A 22,460-nucleotide genomic window follows, 5' to 3' on the forward strand; every position below is an offset into this window, starting at 1 on the left:
GCTTTGCTGAGGACTAAGGATGGGCTCAAGCGTGTTTGCAACTCCACGCACCCGCCAGGAAGCTGACACTCTGCAGCGCTAATCGCAGGCAGTGAGACGCTTCCTGATATGGGGCTGCACAGATCGGGAAATTTCTCACTATCGGTGATTAGCACTGCGGAATGTCAGCTTTCTGGCGGGCACGTGGCGTTGCAAACACGCCTGAGCTCATCCTTACTGAAGACCAGCAGGGTGTGGCCAGGTGCACACAGCCCTTATGATAGGTTTGGGCATAGCTCAGTTCTCCACTCAGGGGGGAGGGGTGTCCTCCACTCAGGGGGGAGGGGTGTCCTCCACTCAGGGGGGAGGGGTGTCCTCCACTCAGGGGGGAGGGGTGTCCTCCACTCAGGGGGGAGGGGTGTCCTCCACTCAGGGGGTGGGTTTGGGCTCCCGTTAGGAGAGGTGCTTTACTTGAGAGACAGCACTTCATGCTGGAGGAGAGCCTCCTTACCCACAGGACTGAGGAGGTCGAGGCGGCTAGAGTTTAGGAATCTGGAAAAATTGGGAAGACTAGACGAGTCAAGGGAACTGCAGGAATTTGGAGGTCTCAGAGGAGTGAGAGCCTGGGTTTCTAGTAGAGCCCCTATTGAGAGGCTAGCGAAAGGTCCCAGGGTGCTGAAACTAGAGTCTCTTGAGTGAGGAGAGCCTAGAGAGCCCTGAGATCTGGGTAAGACAGTCTGAGAAACCAGGGAAAAGAGCAGTGGAACTTTTGAAGAGGGAACCAGGTAGCTTTGCATTATATTTGTTTCTTGTTTTGATGGTGGAAATCCCTACACGGTGGTGTGGGTTTGTTTGTGTTTTTTTTTACAGTGTGGTCCTATAGTTCTGGGAGGATGTCTATGGACACCCTTTTAGAACCCTGGGGGAGCTCATCACAGATCGGGGTAAAAGACCAATTACAGCAGCCCTTTACCATGTGATCAGCTGTGTCCAATCACATGTAAACAAACCTGCTGGTTATTGGCAGTCTTTTTCTTATGTGCTGTGTGAGGAAAGGAGTGCCAATAGCCGTTAAGCCTGTCGGCACACTGTTTACACTAATAATCAGGGCACTGGTCATCAGTGCAGCCTCATCAATGAAAAAGAAAAACTACTTATTTACAAAATTTTAGAGCAAACTAAGAAAAAAATGTTTTTTTTTTTTTTTATTCGTTTAGCAAAAAATAAAAAACCCAGTGGTGATTAAATACCACCAAAAGAATGCTCTATCTCAAAAAAATGATCAAAATGTAGTTTGGTTACAGTGTTGCATGACCGCGCAATTGTCATTCAATGTGCAACAGCACTGAAAGCTGAAAATTGGCCTGGGCAGGAAGGCGGTAAACAGGGCCTGGTATTGAAGTGGATAACAAAAGTTGGCTGACGAGCCCTAAAACAAAGTTTGGAATGGCGGCATCTCATTAAAATTGGGGAGATGCTCTTATATGGGAAATAATTTTTGTTTTAGACAAAAGAGCCTTACATTTTAGGGGCATTGTGCAAGCCTTCTATGTGTTGCACTTTCATATCATATTCAACATTATTATTACAGGTACTTGTATAGCGCTGTCAATGTACACAGTGCTTTACATATATAGTACATTCACATCAGTCTCTTCTTTCAAGAAACTTACAATCTAAGGTCCCTAACGCACTTTCATACATACACATAGCAGGGCCAGTTTAGACAGAAGCCAATTAACCTACTAGTATGTTTTTGGAATGTGAGAGGAAACCTGAGGAAGTACCCGGAGGAAACCCACACAGGCACAGGGAGAACATGCAAACTCCAAAAAGGTGGTGCCGTGTTTGGGATTCTAACCGAAAACCCTAGTGTTTGCTAGGCAGAAGCCACAATTCTATTCTTAAACTTCACAATATGTTTCATAAAATGTTTGTGAAGCTCTTTCAATTGCTAGAAGGCTGTCAGAAACCGTGTGGATATAAATCAATGAATTTTTTTTTTTTTTTTTTTAAATTTAAATCTCGCAAAAAAATAATAAATATATTAAAGATTCTAACTACCAGCAAGAACAAGTCCTTACATTGAAAGAGCACCTGTCATTTCAGATCCATCATGTCAGTTCCTGTTAGCGGGCATCCACTAACCTGCTGCTGCCACGTTCCTCACCTTGTTGTGTCACTGCCGCATCGCCAGCTGTCCTATTAACCACTAGACGACCAACCGCTGCTGCAGTTATCCTGTGGAAAATCGCCATGGGTATACGTTGGCCTCTTTAAGACCACTAGGGGTGCTCCCACGGCGCGATGATGGAGTCGATGCTCGTGCCCGGCGGCCGTGATGTTCGCCGGGCACCAGTGATCGCTCCTGAGAGACACAGAACGAAGGTCTGTTCAAACTAAGTATAAACGATTGGTCCCCTTCTTCACGCAGTTCACCCCCCCCCCCACAGTTAGAATCACTCCCTAGGACAGTTATTAGGACACTCATTTAACCCCTTGATCGCCCACTGGTGTTAACCCCATCCCTGCCAGTATATAAATATAATTTATTTTTTTTTACCAAAAATATGTAGAAGAGTACATATCGGCCTAAACTGAGGAAGAAATGTTTTTTTGTATTTTTATTTTTATTTTTTTTTGGGGGGGGGGAATATTATAAAATCGCAGAGGTGGTCAAATACCACCGAAAGCTCTATTTGTGGGGGAAAAAAGGGACACCAACTTTGTTTGGGTACAACTTCACACGACCGTGCAATTGTCAGTTAAAGCGACGCAGTGCCATATCGCAAAAAATGGCCTGGTCAGGAAGGGGCAAATCCTTTCGGGCTGAGGTGGTTAAAGTGAATGGGACTTCAGTGAGTCAACTGTGGGTCAGAGGAAGGAGCTGCTGCGGGTCAGAGATGACAGTTGATCTTAAAAAGGCTTGATTTAAATCATAATTTTTAATTGGTAATTTAAATCGACTTAATTGAAATCAGATCACCCTGGTCAGAAATGACTGATTCTATAGCAGGGGTCTTGAATTAAAATGTATTGGGGGTCCAGTCAGCAACATTTTTCAGCAGAGATCCAAATCGTTTTAGTGCCAGAACACCGAACACCTCACGGTCCCCACGTACATCATCGTTTTCAGCGTACCTTTCACATCATAGTCCCCTTTACATCACAGTCCCCTCTTTAAAGAAGTCCCACAGTGTCTTCAGTTCCCCTTAACATCCCCCTCCCTTTTACATTACAATGCCCTTTACACAACGCAGCGCCCCTTTATACAACCGGGGTGCTGCAGATCAGGCCAGAGAGCTGGAGTCTTTTCATATTAACAAGCCAGGTAATAAACCGCTTGTTAACATAATAACTTGGGCAACTCCCATTCCTCAGTCCTGATCTGCTGCTCCTCCTGCCCGCTGTAAGGATGACATTGGTGGCTGGGCGGAAGGCCTGGGAGTGGACACCCAGCCGTGGCACGGCCGTAGTCCGAACAAGACTGTCACTCGGTCTTGTTCTGGACTGCAGTCCGCCATTTAGTGACCGTTGTGTTATAGTATTATCAAATTGCCATTGACAAGTGCTGTAAATGTATTCCGGCCCTAGGCAGAAAGCCAATCTACCATATGTAGCCAGCAGAAATGGATGCCTCACATGTACATATTAACTCTGTTATTTCTGGGAAAAAAAAAGTGAACCTGTACTTTGTCTACGCAGGACAAGACCATTAATTTGCTTTGGGCAGCTGAAGATGGTGGTATTATACTTGCATTCCTTTCACTTTCATGTTGCCATTTGCCCACCACAGCTTACACAGGGCTGAGGACCCTCTCCTGGGAACCTGAGTGGCAAATTGCAGATCATCAGTGCCGATATGTGAAAGAGAGGCTAGTTAGAGAGATCCGTATTGTTCAAGAAAGGGAAGGGGTGCGGGGTAAATGACATGCCCCTTGTCACTTGGTTTCCAGGGTGTGACATGAACTGTAGTCCCCATTCACACCTGAGCATCCTGGGAGCATGTGTGTTTCCAGAATGGGCGAAGAACACTCATCAGGCTTGCGGTGCCATTAATGCTTAACGGCTTCCTCAACGCAGCAAGCAGATGTGCGTTTTGGTGTGTGCCAAAACGCACAGTAAGAAAGTGTCAAGCTTTTGCACTGTAAAAAAGGTGCAAGAGCTTCAATGGTGGGTTTGGAAACCCATTTAGGTGAATAGGCAGGCCTTTACTTTCTCACGAAAAACGTGCAAAAATAATGTAAAAACGGGCATTAGTGCAGATGTGAATGGGGCCTAAAAGTGAAGCTGTTGCTTTGCATGGATAAAACAAAGGTTCACTTCAACAGATATAAAATATTTTCCCTGTGCAGCTACCTTCTACCCACAGCAATAGGCAGCACGGTGGCTAAGTAGTTAGCACTTCCACCTAGCAGCACTAGGGTTGTCTGTCTGAATCCCAACCATGACACTACCTGCCTGGAGTTGACCTGCGTGTGTATTTCCTCCGGCTACTTCAGTTTCCTCCTACACACCAAAGACATGCTAGTAGGCTAATTGCATCCGGTCTTATTTGGCCCTGGTATGTGTATGTATGAATGTGAGTTAGGGACCTTAGATTGTAAACGCCTTGAAGGCAGGGGCTGATGTGAGTGTACAATATATATGTACAATGCTGCGTACAATTGACTCTATATAAGTACCTGTAATAAAATAAATAAAATAGTGCATTTGTTATACCCGCCTAGCTCTGATCTGGTCCGCTAAAAACAAATGGAAGAATATCCGTTCTCAGTGTAGGCGGATCGAATCGGAGGTAGTTGGGTGTAAACAGACAGTGGAGTCCCCGGCCGCCCATAGGGCAGAGTAGGCTCTGCAGGAACTGAGCTGACCTGGACCTGTCATCCACACGCCCTGCCCCGATGAGCAGGGGATCTTTGAGCGGATCCTCTGCTGATCGGAACGGAGTCCGCCCCGTGTGAAAAGGGTCTTATTAAGGAAATTATGAAGCTAAAATGCAGCTGCTGATTAGGGAGCTGAAATTGGCATTTTCATTGTAGAGCCAACCAGGTTTGGGTTCCCAGGTTTATTGGGAGAAAATTGATTGCTCTATGTACCCGCCCTTCTTGTACTGCCAGTTTAAACTGTCCATACTATATTCTTCACCTCCACGGCTTTGTGAGCTTACACATGAGGATAAGAAGGCATTTAGTTTCCCTAGCTATGCAGAGAACAGGTTTCTCTTGTAATGTACTGTCTGGGGGCAGGGAGCTTTCTTTCTAGCATTCTTTAGGAAAAAGGGAAAGGTAAAAGCGATGTGATAAAATATTACTAGAGCTGCCTCTGATTTACTGACTGCCTATGTTTTCTTACTCGTCTGTTAAAATAAGCAAAACGTGTGTATGGCGTTTGAAAGATTGTAAGCCAGTACTTATGTGATGAGTGCCCTCTTCTACAGATTGGCGGCATCGTGAATTTGGACATACAGTATCTCACAAAAGTGAGTACACCCCTCACATTTTTGTAAATATTTTATTATCTTTCCATGTGACAACACTGAAGAAGTTACACTTTACATTGTAGCAAAGTAGTGAGTGTACAGCTTGTATAACAGTGTAAATTTGCTGTCCCCTCAAAATAACTCAACACACAGCCATTAATGTCTAAACCGCTGGCAACAAAAGTGAGTACACCCCTAAGTGAAAATGTCCAAATTGGGCCCAAAGTGTCAATATTTTGTGTGGCCACCATTATTTTCCAGCACTGCCTTAGCCCTCTTGGGTATGGAGTTCACCAGAGCTTCACAGGTTGCCACTGGAGTCCTCTTCCACTCCTCCATGAGGACATCACGGAGCTGGTGGATGTTAGAGACCTTGCGCTTCTCCACCTTCCCTTTGAGGATCCCCCACAGATGCTCAATAGGGTTTAGATCTGGGGACATGCTTGGTTTAGACATTAATGGCTGTGTGTGGAGTTATATTGAGGGGACAGCAAATTTACACTGTTATACAAGCTGTACACTCACTACTTTACATTGTAGCAAAGTGTCATTTCTTCAGTGTTGTCACATGAAAAGATATAATAAAATATTTACAAAAATGTGAGGGATGTACTCACTTTTTTGTGAGATACTGTAAGTATAAGTGCATTTAGAATTGCTTAGCAAGTACGATTTTTATAAGCTAATATGCAGAATATTCGCCATACATGTGCCAGTAAACAATTGATTGATTCTGTTGTCTTGAAGGCTCCTTTGTTGAAAACGATCTTTTGAATCGAGAGAAAATTTCCTTCTAGTTGAATTTAGCCGGATGCTCTGCCAGGCCAGTCCTTCATTTCTAGTAAGGCAATGGTTATACTAAACAGTTGTATTCTGTGTGTGGATGATGACATGGGCTAAATGTGTTGGTTTCACTGGTGTAGGTAAGCTGTTCTCTGCCAGAAGACGTAAGCAGATTTGTTTTCTCCTGGTGATCCAGCCAGTATCATACATCCTGTATTAGGGCTGCTTCACACTGGAACATGTGGGCTTCTAGCATTCGGTTTTGACAGGCCATTCATTTGAACAGGCTGCAAAATGCGCTGGCATGTGCAAAAAGTAGTGGCAGCTCTACTTTTGCAAATCACAACGCACCAAGCGTCATGTGCTGGAGTACTATGTGGTGTGGTGACCACAAACTCGGTGCACTTCCAAGATGTGTTTTGAGGTGTCATCAACAATTAATTAGCAAACTCCAGCTAACGCTTTATAAGTAGTTACAGCAACAGTTTTGTTCTTTTTGGGATGATGGTTTTACATAAAAGCTGATCATTGTAAGCACCCCGGTCAGTAGTAAATGGTTTTTCCATGGTCCCTGTAACTGTTACATCTACAGGAGAGCGTGTTTTTTTGAAAAACATACTTACTGGCCTGATCACCAGGTAGAAATAAATGTAAGAAAACATACAAAAGAAAAAGAATGCAGCCATCACATCTAAGAATTGGAAAGCTGCAATATAATGAATGTTTGTTTGTTTTTAGGTTTAATACTGCTTTAGGGCCAGTACACCACAATTTCTGCGTTCCAGATGCATTTCTGCATGCGTGTCTTCGATGCCTTTTTTAATGCGTTTCAGTCCATATTTTTTTTCCTTCTCAGTTGAGGACAATCGAGGATGTATGTGTTCCGGAGCATTTTTTTGTTGTGTTTTTCTGTGTTCCAGATGCATTCCATACAGAAACAATACAACATGTTCTACTTTTGTTGACTGCACTTGTGTGAACTAGGGCCATTGGAATCTATGTTGAATATTGTGCATGCGTTTTTGATGCAGAATAAAAACGCACTGGACTACATGTGGTGTGAACCAGCTGCAAGCCCCGGTTCACACTATAACTGGCATGTGAATTGCACAGGAACCGCGCCGCATTCCTGTGCAATTCACATGCGATTCAGTGCGGTGTGATTGGAGTAATTTTGAATGGGCTCAAATCACACCGCATCGCACCAAAGATGCACAGGCACCTTGTTTGCAACCGCATTGCGTGGTTGTTTTGTACTTTGCGATCCTTTTTGGGGGTGCCATTAACTTTGTATTGACACTTGCAGCGGATTGCTGCGTTTCCCACATCGCATATATGTGAACTTAGGCGTAAGTTCTAAAACAATGTATTGAGAATGTAGATTGTTTGTTTTGTCTTCCAGACTGTGTCAAATCTGCAAATGTTTATTTCATGTACAGTATTGTACTTCTTCCATAAGACAAGAGTGTAAACGTCTGTTAATGAAGTGCGATGTCTTTTTGGTACAGAATTAAAATGTAAATAAAGCTTTGTGAAGGCAACGTCTAATAAAGAGAGGTAGAGAACTCCAATCCATAGGTTGTCAGAAATGTGAATGAATTTGTGATCTCGCACTTTTCATGTGTCCCCGGCTGGTCTTGCTAGTCCTGTGCGTGTTTTCTGTACACAATCCTAGGTCATTGACTATTGTTTGGGATTGTTTGTGAGGATTAATGCAAATAATGTGATCCTCCAGTTCCCTCCTTATTCTCTGCTCTGTTGCACAAGATTCAACAGTCAGACAAGGCAAAGCTTTAGTGTCCTCTATAGGAAGAGGAGGAGCAGAACTTGGCTTGGATGAGGGGGTTGGGGAAAGGAAGAATTACCTTTTTTCTCTTACTCTGTAGCAGCGTGTGTTCGCGAGAACTGCATCATCCTGAGTGCTGGAGACTGGTGGAGAATGCCATGATGTCAGACTGTGTCTCACCAGCATTACCTGCCCTAGTGAGGAGGGGACAGGTCAGCCTCTCCTCCCTGCGTGATATTGCAGGGTGGTAACTTCCTGCTTTTGAGTTTAGTCAAGAAGGGAACGTGAGCGAGCAAAGTAGGTGTACCTCCCCCTTGCCACAAAGTCTGGACTGACGGATTACAAGAAAAAAAAAAAAAAACCCAAGAAATCCTGGCTGAAGCCTTTTTATTTACATGAGTGGGATTCTGCTTTGAAAAGCCATGCTGGAGGACATAGCAGCCAAGCGTCGTGATCATCCTGACTCTTGTATGAACCCCCTGCTTCCTCATGAGGTCTGTAATCTGTTTCATTTCACGGATTCTGTTGAATGACCTGCTGTTAATGTGCAGTGAGATCAAAGTTTTTGTACCCTGCTAGGTGGCGTATGAGTTTTTGTGTTTTGTAGGTCTTGAGGGTTGTATGGAACACCTTGGTTATGTGTCCTTATCGGTATGCGTTTTATGATTGAGACAAAATGTTAACAGCACTTTTTTGAGAATGATCTTGTGAACGGCAGGGATCAGTTGAGAAGTGTTCATTGTCTTTATGTAGGTGTGCTGGTGGCAATCAGCGTCTGTAAGGTAGTTTAGGTTTATGGCAAAAATTGAAATAACACTCCTAGAGCCACATCCGTATAAACTTGATTGGAGGAGGTAAAGGGCTACAGGGCCCTAATTCGGACTTTACAGGCAAGATGGACAATGATATAGTACAAAAATATATTTTATTAACTAAGTCATATCAAACAGGTCAAGGAAAAAAGAATTAAAAACATATGATGGGCATATGATAGTAATGAGTATCTAGTGTAAACAAGAGTGTTGACACCAAATAAATGGCAATGAGTTAGGCCCCTTTCACATGTGCGGACCACCGTTCAGATCCACCTGTCAGTTTTTTTAAGCGGATCTGAACGGTCGCTCCATACATCTCTATGGAGCGACAGATGTCAGCGGTGACATGTCCGCTGACATCCAATCCGCTCCGCAAAATCCAGACGGATGCAAACCCTATTTTCCGTCCGTCTGGCAGATCGGATCGGATGAAAACAGACAGGTGGTCCGTAATCATCCGATTTATCCCCCCCCCATAGGGGAGAGCTGGACTCTCTGACAGGTCCGTCCCTGTGCAGAGACGGACTTGTCATCCACCGGCTCAGCGGGGACCAACGGAGCGATCCCCGCTGAGCAAGCGGATGCTAAATACGGACAGCCCCGTGTGAAAGGGGCCTTAGTGGTTAGGTTTATATATTACTTTTGCTCTTTTGGATTGCACTTGGTAGCAGATGATTATTGTTGTGTGTGTTTGTTTTTTTTTTGTTTTTTTTTTGTAAAGCTATCCTGTTTATTCATTTATCTAGTGTCCTTTTTTTCATAGGGGGGGCCTTTTTTGAGATAGGATTGAAGATAAAGCATTCTATAGGCCTCAAAAGAGCAATGTTAATGGTAAAACGTAGGTAATTTATTGACAATGTCCTCCTGGCCATGAAGTTGTGAAACTGACAGGTGACTTCAAAGTAAAGGAATGTGTTTTTTCTTTTTATAGATCCCCATTTTAATGTTGCTAGAACAGAACAGGCCCTTCGCATCTCTATCTGTAATCTCTTTATTTTATCTATGTTTTAGGTACAACCCCAATTCTAAAAAAGTGTAAAATCTAGATAAAAACAGAATGCAGTGATTTACAAATCTCATAAACTCATTTTTTATTCACAATAGAAAACATATAGAATGTTTATACTGAGAATATATATAATTTTAAGAAAATGTACTTTTGAAATTTGATGCCAGCAACATGTCTCAAAAAAAGGTGGGACATTTACCACGGTGTAGCATCCCCTCTTCTTTTACCAGCACTCTGTAAATGTCTGGGAACTAAGGAAAAGGAATGTTGTCCCATTCTTGCCCGATATAGGATTCTAACTGCTCAACAGTCCTGGAACTTTATCATATTTTTCGTTTGAGTTGCTCCAAATATTTTCAATTTGTGAAAGGTCTGGACCTCAGGCAGGCCAGTTAAGTGCCTGGACTCTTCTACTATGAAGCCGTGCTGTTGTTGTAGATGTAGTATGCGGTTTAGCATTGTCGGTTTGACCGGACTATGTTCTGCGGTTTTGGTGTGTTTTCAGAGTGCACTAAAACTGTGGGACATAATAGAACTCTATGGGAAAGCACAGCTAACCCGCACCAAACCCACAGGTACACTGCACTACACCCATGGTGCTGTCAAACTACACTGTATCAGTGTTGAATATCGTTATGGCTGGATTTTTCTTCATTATGATGGCTGCACAGTCAGAACTGGATTTCCAGTGTGCTGTAAATTAGTGTCCATGTGCTCCAGGCGCATAGGTTGGCTGTAGAACTAGTGGTCGAGTTGCTGAAACGTGTTTTTTTTTTTTTTTTTTTTTTTCCTGTCCAGGTGATCACAGATCTGTCTCACTATGTGACAAAAATTATTGAATGCTCAGGAACAGACTGCGATGTGTGGTGATCTGCCAACATTTGGAAAATTGCCAAATAATGCCACTTTCTTTTATAGAGGCCTAGATTAGAGTCTAACTGCAGCCATTTTTTGTTTGAAACTGTAAATGATTTAGGAAGGTAACATTTTTGTTTAGGTTTTTTTTTTCTTTTGTCTGCAAATTCATTCACTCACTCTGTTTCCTTCAGACACGTGTATAAACGGATGTCAGCTGATCAGGAAGGCTTAGATGAGAATAAAGTTGGTAGAAGTTCTAAATTATCCACACTGTATTAAAATGTGTTTTTTTTTTTTTTTTGTTTTTTTGTTTTTTTGTTTTTTGCCCGTGTCCCTATTTTACTCATTGCAGGAAGAGGAAAGTGGAAGATCCCCGACAGGGGAACACATGGTAAAAGCCTGCCAGAGGTTCTAAAGCCATGTGTGTGTACAGTTGTGCTCATAAATTTACATACACTGGCAGAATTTATGATTTCTTGGCCATTTTTCAGAGAATATGAATGATAACTCAAAAACTTTCAGTCACTTGTGGCTAGTGTTTGGCTGAAGCCATTTATTATAAATCAACCGTGTTTACCCTTTTTAAATCATAATGGCAACAGAAACTACCCAAATGACCCTAATCAAAAGTTTACATACCCCAGTTCTTATCTTCTCAGATGGTAAAGCTGCCCATTCCCCTTAGCAAAAAGCCTCCAGTTCCTGTAAATTCTTGGGCTGTCTTCTATAAACTGCGCGTTTGAGGTCTCCCCAGAGTGGTTCAATGATATTGAGGTCAGGAGACTGAGATGGCCACTCCAAAACTTTCACTTTATTCTGCTGTAGCCAATGACAGGTCAACTTGGCCTTGTGTTTTGGATCATTGTCATGTTGGAATGTCCAAGTAGGTCCCATGCGCAGCTTCCTGGCCGATGAATGCAAATGTTCCTCCAGTATTGTTTGATAACATTCATCTTGCCATCAATTTTGACCAAATTTCCCTCTGCCTTTTGTAGCTCACACATCCCCAAACCATCAGCGATCCACCTCCATGTTTCACAGTAGGAATGGTGTACCTTTCATCATAGGCCTTGTTGACTCCTTTCCAAATTTAGCATTTATGGTTGTGGCCAAAAAGCTTAATTTTGGTCTTATCACTCCAAATGACTTTGTGGCAGAAGGTTTGAGGCTTGTCTCTGTGCTGTTTGGCATATTGTAAGCGGGATACTTTGTGGCATTTGCGTTGTAATGGCTTTCTTCTAGCAACTCGACCATGCAGCCCATCTTTCTTCAAGTGCCTCCTTTATTGTGCATCTTGAAACGGCCACACCACATGTTTTCAGAGAGTCCTGTATTTCACCTGAAGTTTATTTGTGGGTTTTTCTTTGCATCCTGAACAATTTTCCTGGCAGTTGTGGCTGAAATTTTAGTTGGTCTACCTGACCGTGGTTTAGTGTCAACAGAACCCCTCGTCTTCCACTTCTTGATTTAGAGTTTGAGCACTGCTGATTGGCATTCTCCATTCCTTGGATATATTTTTATATCCCTCCCCTGTTTTATACAGTTCAACTACCTTTTCCCGCAGATCCTTTGACAATTCTTTTGCTTTCCCCAGGACTCAGAATCCAGAAACGTCAGTGCAGCACTGGATGAAAGATGCAAGGGTCTGTCAGGAGTCCAGAAACTCATTGACCTTTTATACACACACACTAATTACAAGCAAACAGATCACCGGTGAGGATGGTTACCTTTTTAATAGCAATGCAAACCCCTTTGTGTCAACTTGTGTACATGTTATCAGGCCAAAATCGCCATGGTATGTAAACTTTTGATCAGGGTCATTTGGGTAGTTTCTGTTGCCAATATAATTTAAAAAGGGTAAACGCGGTTGATTCATAATAAATGGCTTCAGCCAAACGCTAACCATGAGTGAAAAAAGTTTGATATGATTCATATTCTCTGAAAAATGGCCAAGAAATCATAAATTCTGCCAGGGTATGTTAACTTATGAGCACAACTGTGTGTGTGTATGTATATGTATATGACCTAGAAAACACCTACCCCCTGTCATTTGGGGGGTGTATTCTGAAGCCCTGTCCTAAGGGTGGCAAGGCTGCTCCTCCAGAGATACAGAATGGTAAACAATCAGTGTCAATCTAAGACAGGAAGTGTGTTACTGGCAGGATCATCAGATGAAATCTAGAAACAAAGGAAAAAAAGCCTGAAAAGAAAATGAATGCAGCCACCACATCTATGAAGTGTCAATATCTTACATGTTTGTTCTTCAGTCTAGATATGCTTTAATATGAAACCAACAGCACCAATGTTTAAAGTAGCAAGTTGAACGAAAACATAAAAGGTCCCTAAAACAAAAGTATGAGAAGCGGACGGTCCTTATTTGGAGATTTGCAACTTTTGGATGCTTGAATGCAGAGAAAATTTAGTAGAGTTACATTAAAGCCAAACTCCAGCCAAATATTAATTTGGCCTTATAGAGCAAGGAAAAGACTAAGCTGGGGCACACAGATATTAAAGTTTGGCCAGCTCACCAGGAAACCAATCAGGTCGCGTTCTGTTGAGTGGAATTGCCAGAAAACTTTTAGTCGGCTGCAGTGAATATCGGTGTATGACAGAGGATGAGTCCCGCTGTCAGAATACAATAGCCTTGTGTGGATGGGGGGAAATACGTTTTGTTTTTCTTCATCCAGCCTGATAAAAAAAAAGTATATATATATGAATGCCACTCAAACGCGCATGGGGCAACTTGTACAGACTGCCACGTGATTTGAAATTGCGAGCAAAATCGCAGGGATTCCGTCCATGATTCCAAATCGCAAAATGTGAATGGAGCCTAACTTTGCACTTTTAAAACAGATATAAGAAAAAGCTTTTTAACTTTACATTTAAAATTTCAGGGAGCTAATGAGTGAAGTTCGTTGTTTGGTTTTACATACAATTTAGCTCACTATCCTTGCAGAGGAAGTTTTATCATTTTTTTTTTTTTTTTTTCTTTTGCATGTCACTTAAGCAATGGAGATGGTAATTCCTAAGACAATCATTTCTGAAGACCTAATAAAGCCAATATTTCATCAGATTTCTTGTTTGAGAATCTTGTGAACTCAGTCATGTGTATTTCTGTGGGTATGATGGAGACAGGATGATGTTCCCTCTTGTTATGAAGTTTACAGCAAAAGTAGCTTCCGCCTTTTACCTTGAAGCAGGTCCGCGCCAAGAGCCGTCCAGCAAGTGTGGGTGTGGTGTGTGTGTGTATATGTGGGTTTTTTTTTTTTTTTTTTCTTTTTCTCAATTGCACTGCAACCTTATCTGTTTACCTTTCCCGCGTCGTTTCCAGCATAAGCCTTTGTTGCTGTAAAAGTGAATGACCTAATATTTCCCTACTGTACTACTTTGCGTCAGTGAGGTGACATGAAGAACTTAAGCTGGCCATATCGCCTTGTTGGCCAGGTTTGAACATTTTCAACTTTCTTATCGTTAGTGGGGTCAAATCAAGGTTCATTTTCAACCGCAGTAGCAACTTCAAAGGAGCAGGATGGAATATTTTTCTCAAACAACCAAATGTTTTGAAGCCACATTCAACCAGTGAATGTGGTTTCATTCAGGGAAAGTCCATTCACTGCAAAAACGAATTTTTAAATTTCCTATGAAAGTTTGTACAGTTCATTAAAAAATCTATTTGTGTATGACAAGCTTTAAGGTTCATTCAGAGGCTTCTCGTCCTCTCTGCTGAGCCCCTGTCTGCTGCATGTGTATCCACCTCTAAACTGCATGCAGGCGGCCTACAGAAGTGGATGCGCACGCAGTGACTGCACGGACCCAGTCGCATGTGGAATTTCAACATGCAATTGTGTCAATGCAGCTGTCATAATGACATCAACTTCTGTAGGCGACCTGCATGCAGCTCAGAGGTGGATTCATATGCAACAGCCAGTGGCTCAGAATGTAGGATGTGTCTCAGCACTCTGAATAAGTCCTACAAGTAAATCACTAAGGGCTCAAAGTGTATCTTAACTTTTTGTTAGGTGTTAAGCCGGTCATATTGGATCGACCTATGGGCAGGTTGATTGTACCCAAGTCGATCCATTGATGAACTTGGGTAGAACTAGCCTGTCAGTTTAATTTTTTACATGCTGTAGCTGTAATCGTGTTTTGCCAGCTGGGAAGGCTCCCCACACTGGCAGAACACAATAGTTCTGCTGGAGGGATTCGCTCATCAAGACTGACTGTGTTGATGGGGAAATCCAACGATTTTTTTTTTTTTCGTCTTTTTCTTTCTTTCCTTAAAAAGAAAGTTGCTTACTGTATTTTCAGTCTTCTGTTTGCTCCCCACATACTATTAGCATTACCTGAGTCACTGACCTCTATCCTAACTGCCATAATCTGTACATATATGCAGCGTTAGGGCCATGTCGGTGCATTTCAAGAAAGCAAATCACCTATTGCTTGTCTTGGAGTGTGTTTTTTTTTTTTTTTTTTTTTTTCCGTTAGATTGGTGAAGGACTGTAACCCCCGTCAGCTTTTACTGCTATGCAGTGCTGTTATGGAGGCCATGCATGCTTTGATTGTATTATCCAATTGATGTGCGTTTCAATCAAAACGATTTTTTTGGCTAACAATCATATAGGCATAACTTCATTTCAATTGATTTAGACTCTATCTAGATCAGATTTGATCAAATGGAGTCGATCTGCTAGGGTGGGAATTATAGACCTTTTTGAAATACATTTGAATTCATGAGCAAAGCTTTCTTGGTGCTGCCAAACGATTGTCGATCAGATTAGGAAATTATTATGGTGAAATCTTTCCTGTGTACAGCATATCGATCTAAAGTGTTGTCGGTTTTATAGAGCCATTATTTCTGTTGAGAGATTGTTCTGAAATGATTTATCGAAGCATTTACGGCCATCATTAGAAACATTTCTCCTTGCTGTCCTGGTAACAATGGTTTCAACAAAAAGCGAGAGGGAAAATTTGCAACTAAATCATGGAAAGGAATTATAGCCACCTTCTCCTTTTACTGAAAAAAATATAATTTCTCTTTATTGTTGCTGAAAATGTTGTCCTTGTGTCCCTGTTGGGAAGATTCTCTCCTTTGTCGTTGTGACTGATATCATTGAGACCGTAAAGCTGGCCATACGCAAGTCAATCTTTCAATCGATTTCTAACCAAGGACTCGGGTGGAAAATTTGTCGCATGACAGCTGTTGGAATACAATTACTTGCAGCAGGATATTCATTCAGGGAGACTTTGCGCTGTTAGCTTGAATGGAGGAATTGCTTTGCTTGCTTTCATTAATTAGGCTGAACAAAAGAAATCTGTACAAGTATAACCAATGATAAGAATAGGAAATGCAAGAGGTGAACAAAAATCCTCCAATCAGGAGACTTGTCTGGCTTTTGTCGAAGAGGCATGCCTGAAAAACATATGCCGATCAGCATCCGATTATTGCTCTCAACCAATGGCTGCAAGTGCTGACCAGTGTGTTCTGGCGGGGACGACAGTTCCTCGGGGGCAGTTCCCCTGTCAGAACACATGGCATTAGGCATTTTTTTGTCCATTTGATTTTTTTTTTTCATTTGCTGTTGTGTCTACAGGACAGGGAGTTACAGAAATTCAAACACTTTCCTACTTTAAGCGTTTGCCGCCCACCGTCAAATGATGGAGGGACAGTGCAGCTCTCGTTCTGGGAGGACATCATATGACAGTGCCCCAGAACGTCCGCTGCCACGTGCCTGCGTAGGCGCACGGCGATCGTGGCCTGCGCCGTGTTGCTAGGACACAACGCGACCCCGATCTCTGTAAAGAGCCGTGGCTCTTTAACCATGTGATCAGCTGTGTCTAATCGCAGCCGGTTACATGTAAATACGGAAGTGCCTTAAATCGGCTCTCCTTGCCTCACACTGTGTGGGGCGAGGAGTGATGATCAGCAGCATCTCCTCGCAGGTAATCAGGGCACTGATCACAGGAAATTACAGGAAATTGCTATCGGTGCCCATCAATGCGGCATATTAGTGCCTCCTAAGTGCCGCCTCATCAGTGCCCATACATGCCGCCTCATCAGCGCACATCGGTGAAGGAGAAAAATTGCTTCTTTACAAAATTTACCGACTAACAAAATTTTTGGTCTTTTTTTTTACACACAAAATTTAATAATTAAAATCCAAGCAGTGCTTAAAAAAAAAAAAAAAAAAAAAAAAAAAATTAATTTGGGTACAGTGTTGCATCACCGCGCAATTGTCATTCAAAGTGCGACAGCGCTGAAAGCTAAAAAATGGCTTGGGCAGGAAGGAGGTGAAAATGCCTTGTATTGAGGTGGTTAAAGCAGGCAAAAGGAAGATACATCCTGGTATAGATGTGGTTAAAATGGAGAGCTTGGTAATGGCACAATGTACAGGTCATACAAAGAGGGAGGTGTAGGGGAGGCATTATATACAGGTCACATAGACCCACAGGATGGAGATGACTTGTAGAGGAGGGGAGCTGGTAAAAGGGTTAAAAAGATCCCACATGACAATCGCATTATAGAATTCTGCTGCTGTATATCCTTTATTTTAATGATATCTTCATTCATAGGATCATCCTTCCTCCCCTTTCCCTGTTGAGAGGAGAATGAGGGCCTTAAAATGTAAATATTAGTACTGTTTACATTTTGTGATTGGCCTTCACAGCGATCATAAGGCACAGAGCCACTCTGATTGGCTCTGTGCACGCTATCCTTGATCTGCATTGTCTAATGTCAGAAATGCGCCACGCCCACCACCTTGCCATTTTTAAATGTATGATTGCAGTGAAATGGTGAACAAATACATGTGACATGTGACCCATTTAGTGTTACAAGATCTCTGGTGTGAATGGGGAGCAGGTGTTTTAAATTTGGTGTTATCGCTCTCTCTCATACTGGTCACTGGAAGTTCAACATGGCACCTCGTGGCAAAGAACTCTGAGGATCTGAAAAAAGAATGGTTGCTCTACATAAAGGTGGCCTAGGCTATAAGAAGATTGTCAAGACCCTGAAACTGAGCTGCAGCACAGTGGCCAAGACCATACAGCAGTTTGACAGGACAGTTTCCACTCAGAACAGGCCTCGCCATGGTCGACCAAAAGTCGAGTGCACATGCTTAGCATCATATTCAGTGGTTGTCTTTGGGAAATAGACATATGAGTGCTGCCAGTATTGCTGCAGAGGTTCAAGGGGTGGGGGGTCAGCCTGTCAGTGTTCATTCCATACTCTGCACACTGCATCAAATTGGTCTGCATGGCTGTCGTTCCCAAAGGAAGCCTCTTGTAAAGATGATGCACAAGAAGGTCTGCAACAGTTTGCTGAAGACAAACAGACTAATGCCGCGTACACACGGTCGGACTTTCCGGCATACTTGGTCCGGCAGACCAGAGTGTGCCGGACAATCCGCCCGTGTGTGGGCGGCGGCGGACTTTTCCTGCGGACTTCTTCCCAAAAGCCCGCCGGACCTAGATTTGAAACAAGTTTTAAATCTTTCCGTAGGACTCAGTTTCGGGCGGAAAGTCCGCTCGTGTGTGTGCTGGTCCGACGGAAAGCCCACTCGTGTGTAGGCTGGTCCGACGGACCAGATACGACGCGAGGGCAGGGTATTGCATCTCGCGCTCTCTGCAATAGGAAAAACAAATTTTCCTATTGCGGTGAGCGCGGTGCATGCCAGGCCCTTAGGTCTGGTATGGATTATAAAGGGAACCCCCTACGCCGAAAAAACGGCGTGGGGTCCCCCCTAAAATCCATACCAGACCCCGATCCGAGCACGCAGCCTGGCCGGTCAGGAAAGGGGGTGGGGACGAGCGAGCGCCCCCCCCTCCTGAACCGTACCAGGCCGCATGCCCTCAACATGGGGGGTGGGTGCTTTGGGGGAGGGGGGCGCCCTGCGGTGCCCCCCCACCCCAAAGCACCTTGTCCCCATGTTGATGAGGACAAGGGCCTCTTCCCGACAACCCTGGCCGTTGGTTGTCGGGGTCTGCGGGCGGGGGCTTATCGGAATCTGGGAGCCCCCTTTAATAAGGGGGCCCCCAGATCCCGGCCCCCCACCCTATGTGAATGAGTATGGGGTACATGGTACCCCTACCCATTCACCTAGGGAAAAAGTGTAAGTAATAAAACACACTACACAGGTTTTTAAAATATTTTATTAAACAGCTCCGGGGGGGGGGGATCTTCCTCCGGCTTCGGGGGTCTTCTTCCGGCTTCGGGGGTCCCTCCGCTTCATCTTCTCCCGGCGTCCGGTTGGTTCTTCTCCGCTCTCTTCTCCCGGTGTTCCTGTTCTTCGGCCGGCTCCTCTGCTGTCTTCAAGTAGCTCTCTTGCCAGCAGAGGTCTGGGCTTCTGGGCTTCTGGGCTTCTGGGCTTCTCTTCCCCAGATGTTGACACGACGCTCTCTCCTGCTGGACTGCTCTCCGAGGGCTGCGTTGTGACTTATATAGGTGGAGACCCCGCCCCCTTTTGATGTCACAGTCCCTGGGCATGCTGGGACTGTGACGTTTTAGGGGGCGTGGTCACTGGGTGATGTTGACCACGCCCCCTAAAACGTCACAGTCCCAGCATGCCCAGGGACTGTGACATCAAAAGGCAAGAGAGCTACTTGAAGACAGCAGAGGAGCCGGCCGAAGAACAGGAACACCGGGAGAAGAGAGCGGAGAAGAACCAACCGGACGCCGGGAGAAGATGAAGCGGAGGGACCCCCGAAGCCGGAAGAAGACCCCCGAAGCCGGAGGAAGATCCCCCCCCCCCCCGAGCTGTTTAATAAAATATTTTAAAAACCTGTGTAGTGTGTTTTATTACTTACACTTTTTCCCTAGGTGAATGGGTAGGGGTACCATGTACCCCATACTCATTCACATAGGGTGGGGGGCCGGGATCTGGGGGCCCCCTTATTAAAGGGGGCTCCCAGATTCCGATAAGCCCCCGCCCGCAGACCCCGACAACCAACGGCCAGGGTTGTCGGGAAGAGGCCCTTGTCCTCATCAACATGGGGACAAGGTGCTTTGGGGTGGGGGGGCCCCGCAGGGCGCCCCCCTCCCCCAAAGCACCCACCCCCCATGTTGAGGGCATGCGGCCTGGTACGGTTCAGGAGGGGGGGGGGGGCGCTCGCTCGTCCCCACCCCCTTTCCTGACCGGCCAGGCTGCGTGCTCGGATCGGGGTCTGGTATGGATTTTAGGGGGGACCCCACGCCGTTTTTTCGGCGTAGGGGGTTCCCTTTATAATCCATACCAGACCTAAGGGCCTGGTATGCCCCGCGACGGGGCTCGCAAGGTGTCAATCTCGCCGATAAAAGCGGCAAGATTGACATCCTTTTCTAATCCCGTCGCACCTGAGTCACGTTCAAAATGAACGGACTTGTCCGTGTGTGGGCAAGTCCGTTCATTCTGAAAGTCCGCCGGAACTCCGGCGAAAGTCCGTCGGAAAGACGGGCGGACTTAGCCCGCCGGAAAGTCCGGGTGTGTGTGGGCAAGTCCGTCCGTTTTAAAGTCCGGCGCACCTGGCGGACAAAGTCCGTCGGAAAGTGTGCCGGACCAAGTAGGATAGAAAGTCCGACCGTGTGTACGCGGCATAAGGACATGGATTACTGCAACCAGAGCATGATCCCCTCCCTTCGGAGACTGGGCCGCAGGGCAGTATTCCAACATAACGACCCCAAACACACCTCCAAGGCGACCACTGCCTTGCTAAAGAAGCTGAGGGTAAAGGTGATGGACTAGTCAAGCATGTCTCCAGACCTAAACCCTATTGAGCATCTCTGGGGCATCCTCAAACAAAAGGTGGAGGAGCGCAAGGTCTCTAACATCCACCTGGCCTCATGGAGGAATGGAAGATGACTCCGGTGGCAACCTGTGAACGCCATGCCCAAGAGGGTTAAGGCAGCTCTGGAAAATAATGGTGGCCGCACACAATATTGACACTTTGGGCTCAATTTGGACATTTTCACTTACACCCCTTTCACACTGAGGCATTTTACAGGCGTTTTTGCGCTAAAAATATCGCCTGAAATACACCTGTAAACTGCCTCTACTGCAGCCCCAGTGTGAAAGCCTGAGTGCTTTCACGCTGGAGCGGTACGCTTGCAGGCCAGGAAAAAAAAAAGTCATGCAAGCAACATCTTTGGGGCGGTGGAGCAGCGGTGTATACATTGCTCTTCCACCGCCCCCTGCTCATTGAAATGAATGGGCAGCGCTGCCGAGGCCCCGAAAAACGGGCGCTCTTCACCCTTTCTTCGGCCGCTAGCGGGGGTTAAAAGCGCCCCGCTAGCGGCCAAAAAGTGAATAAAGGTAAGTGCAGCTATGCTAGCAACTAACCTTTTGGCATTTGTATCCACTGTGTATAGCATATTGATCTGCTTTTTGACCTGGTGGCATTATTCTAAACAACTGGAAAATATGGAAATGCCTACCAATCAGACTTGCTAACATGTAATTTAAAAAAAGAAAAAAAGGAGCGGTTGAGGGGACAGTGAAGACGTGGTGTTATACCGCTCCTCTATTGAGAAGAGGAGATTAAGGGGGGATATGATCAATATGTATAAGTACATAAGGGGTTCATATTTTATTGTCATCACAGAGGACAAGGGGGCACTCTTTACTACTGGTTGACCGATTATCGGCGTGGCCAATATTTGCAAACAATCGGTATTGGCCAGAAACTTGCCGATATTGATCAGTGTGCAGTTTATAGGTATTTATGCCATTTTTCTATGTTTTGGAAAGCCATTTAAAACAGAGGCCTGCCCAAAAAACAAAAAAAAAAAAAAAAAAAAAAAACGAAAAGCCAGCAGCTGCGCATACTGCAGCTGCTGGCTTTTAATAATCGGACACTTACCTGTCCTGGAGTCCATCGATGTCGGCACCGCAGCTGATGTTTCCATCAGCTGTTGGGTGCTGCTGCTGCCACCATTGCGGGTAAGGGAACCCTGCAGTGTAGCCTTACATCTTCACGCCGGGAACCCTACTGCACATACGTGAGGTCTTTCTCCTCTCTCCTACTGGCCCGGTGATGGGGAGGAGGAGGGAGCCCCGCGGTGACGTCATGGGCTGCGGCGTGGACTCCCAGAAGTAGGAACAGGATACCTGTCAGACAGGTATCCTGTCCCCCCTCCCCCGGAAAGGTGCCAGTCGTGGCACTGGAGGGAGACAGGAGACAAATGAGCGGAAGTTCCACTTTTTGGTGGAACTCCTCTTTGAGAAGTTATTTTGAGAAGCACCTTTTTTTTTTTTTTTTTTTTTCAGTTGTTTACTTTTAATGTATACAATTTTAATAAACACGTTTTAGTTTTTATAGCAGATTTGTGTAGAAATTTTGTGTTGATTTTTCAAAACGTTAAATGTACAGTATATCGGCTTGAAAGATGGCTGAAAAATTGGTGTCGGCCCTGAAAAAACAATATCGGTCGACAACCTACTCTTTTTTTCGTCTGGAGGAAAGGAGATTTCATCTCCAAATATGGAAAGGTTTCTTCACCGTAAGAGCTGTGAAATTAGACTCCCTCAAGAGCTGGTTCTGGTCAGCTCAGTAGATTGCTTTAAAAAAGGCCTGGATTCTTTCCTGAGGCTGGGTTCACACTGATACTACACGACAGGCCAGTCATACAACTGTCATCCTACTTTGCTCTGTGACATCAGTCCTACGTTGGTCCTACATCCATCCGACTTGATTGAACAGGATACTACTTTGATCCAACTTTGATAGTCTGACTTGTCCTTTGACCAATCAAAACAATACCAGTGTGACATAAATTCC

The 22,460-nt window shown here is 44.6% G+C and overlaps 1 protein-coding gene across 8 annotated transcripts in view; it reads left to right on the forward strand.

Moving 5' to 3' along the window:
- MARK2 (microtubule affinity regulating kinase 2) overlaps positions 1–22,460 on the forward strand; it is a 234,494-nt gene that overhangs the window by 24,454 nt on the left and 187,580 nt on the right. For 3 of the 8 annotated variants that reach the window (XM_073605414.1, XM_073605419.1, XM_073605422.1), the window contains exon 1: positions 8,109–8,524. The exons of 1 other annotated variant lie outside the window; for it this stretch is intronic. In XM_073605414.1, the coding sequence (XP_073461515.1) occupies positions 8,453–8,524 (72 nt within the window). In that variant the 5' untranslated portion in view covers positions 8,109–8,452. Of the gene's footprint in view, positions 1–8,106; positions 8,525–22,460 lie in introns of those variants that run through there. 4 more of the 8 variants (XM_073605417.1, XM_073605420.1, XM_073605418.1 and 1 more) reach the window with 3 other exon arrangements.

The sequence above is a fragment of the Aquarana catesbeiana genome, linkage group LG11, assembly GCF_042186555.1.
Source record: "Aquarana catesbeiana isolate 2022-GZ linkage group LG11, ASM4218655v1, whole genome shotgun sequence".
NCBI lineage: Eukaryota > Metazoa > Chordata > Amphibia > Anura > Ranidae > Aquarana > Aquarana catesbeiana.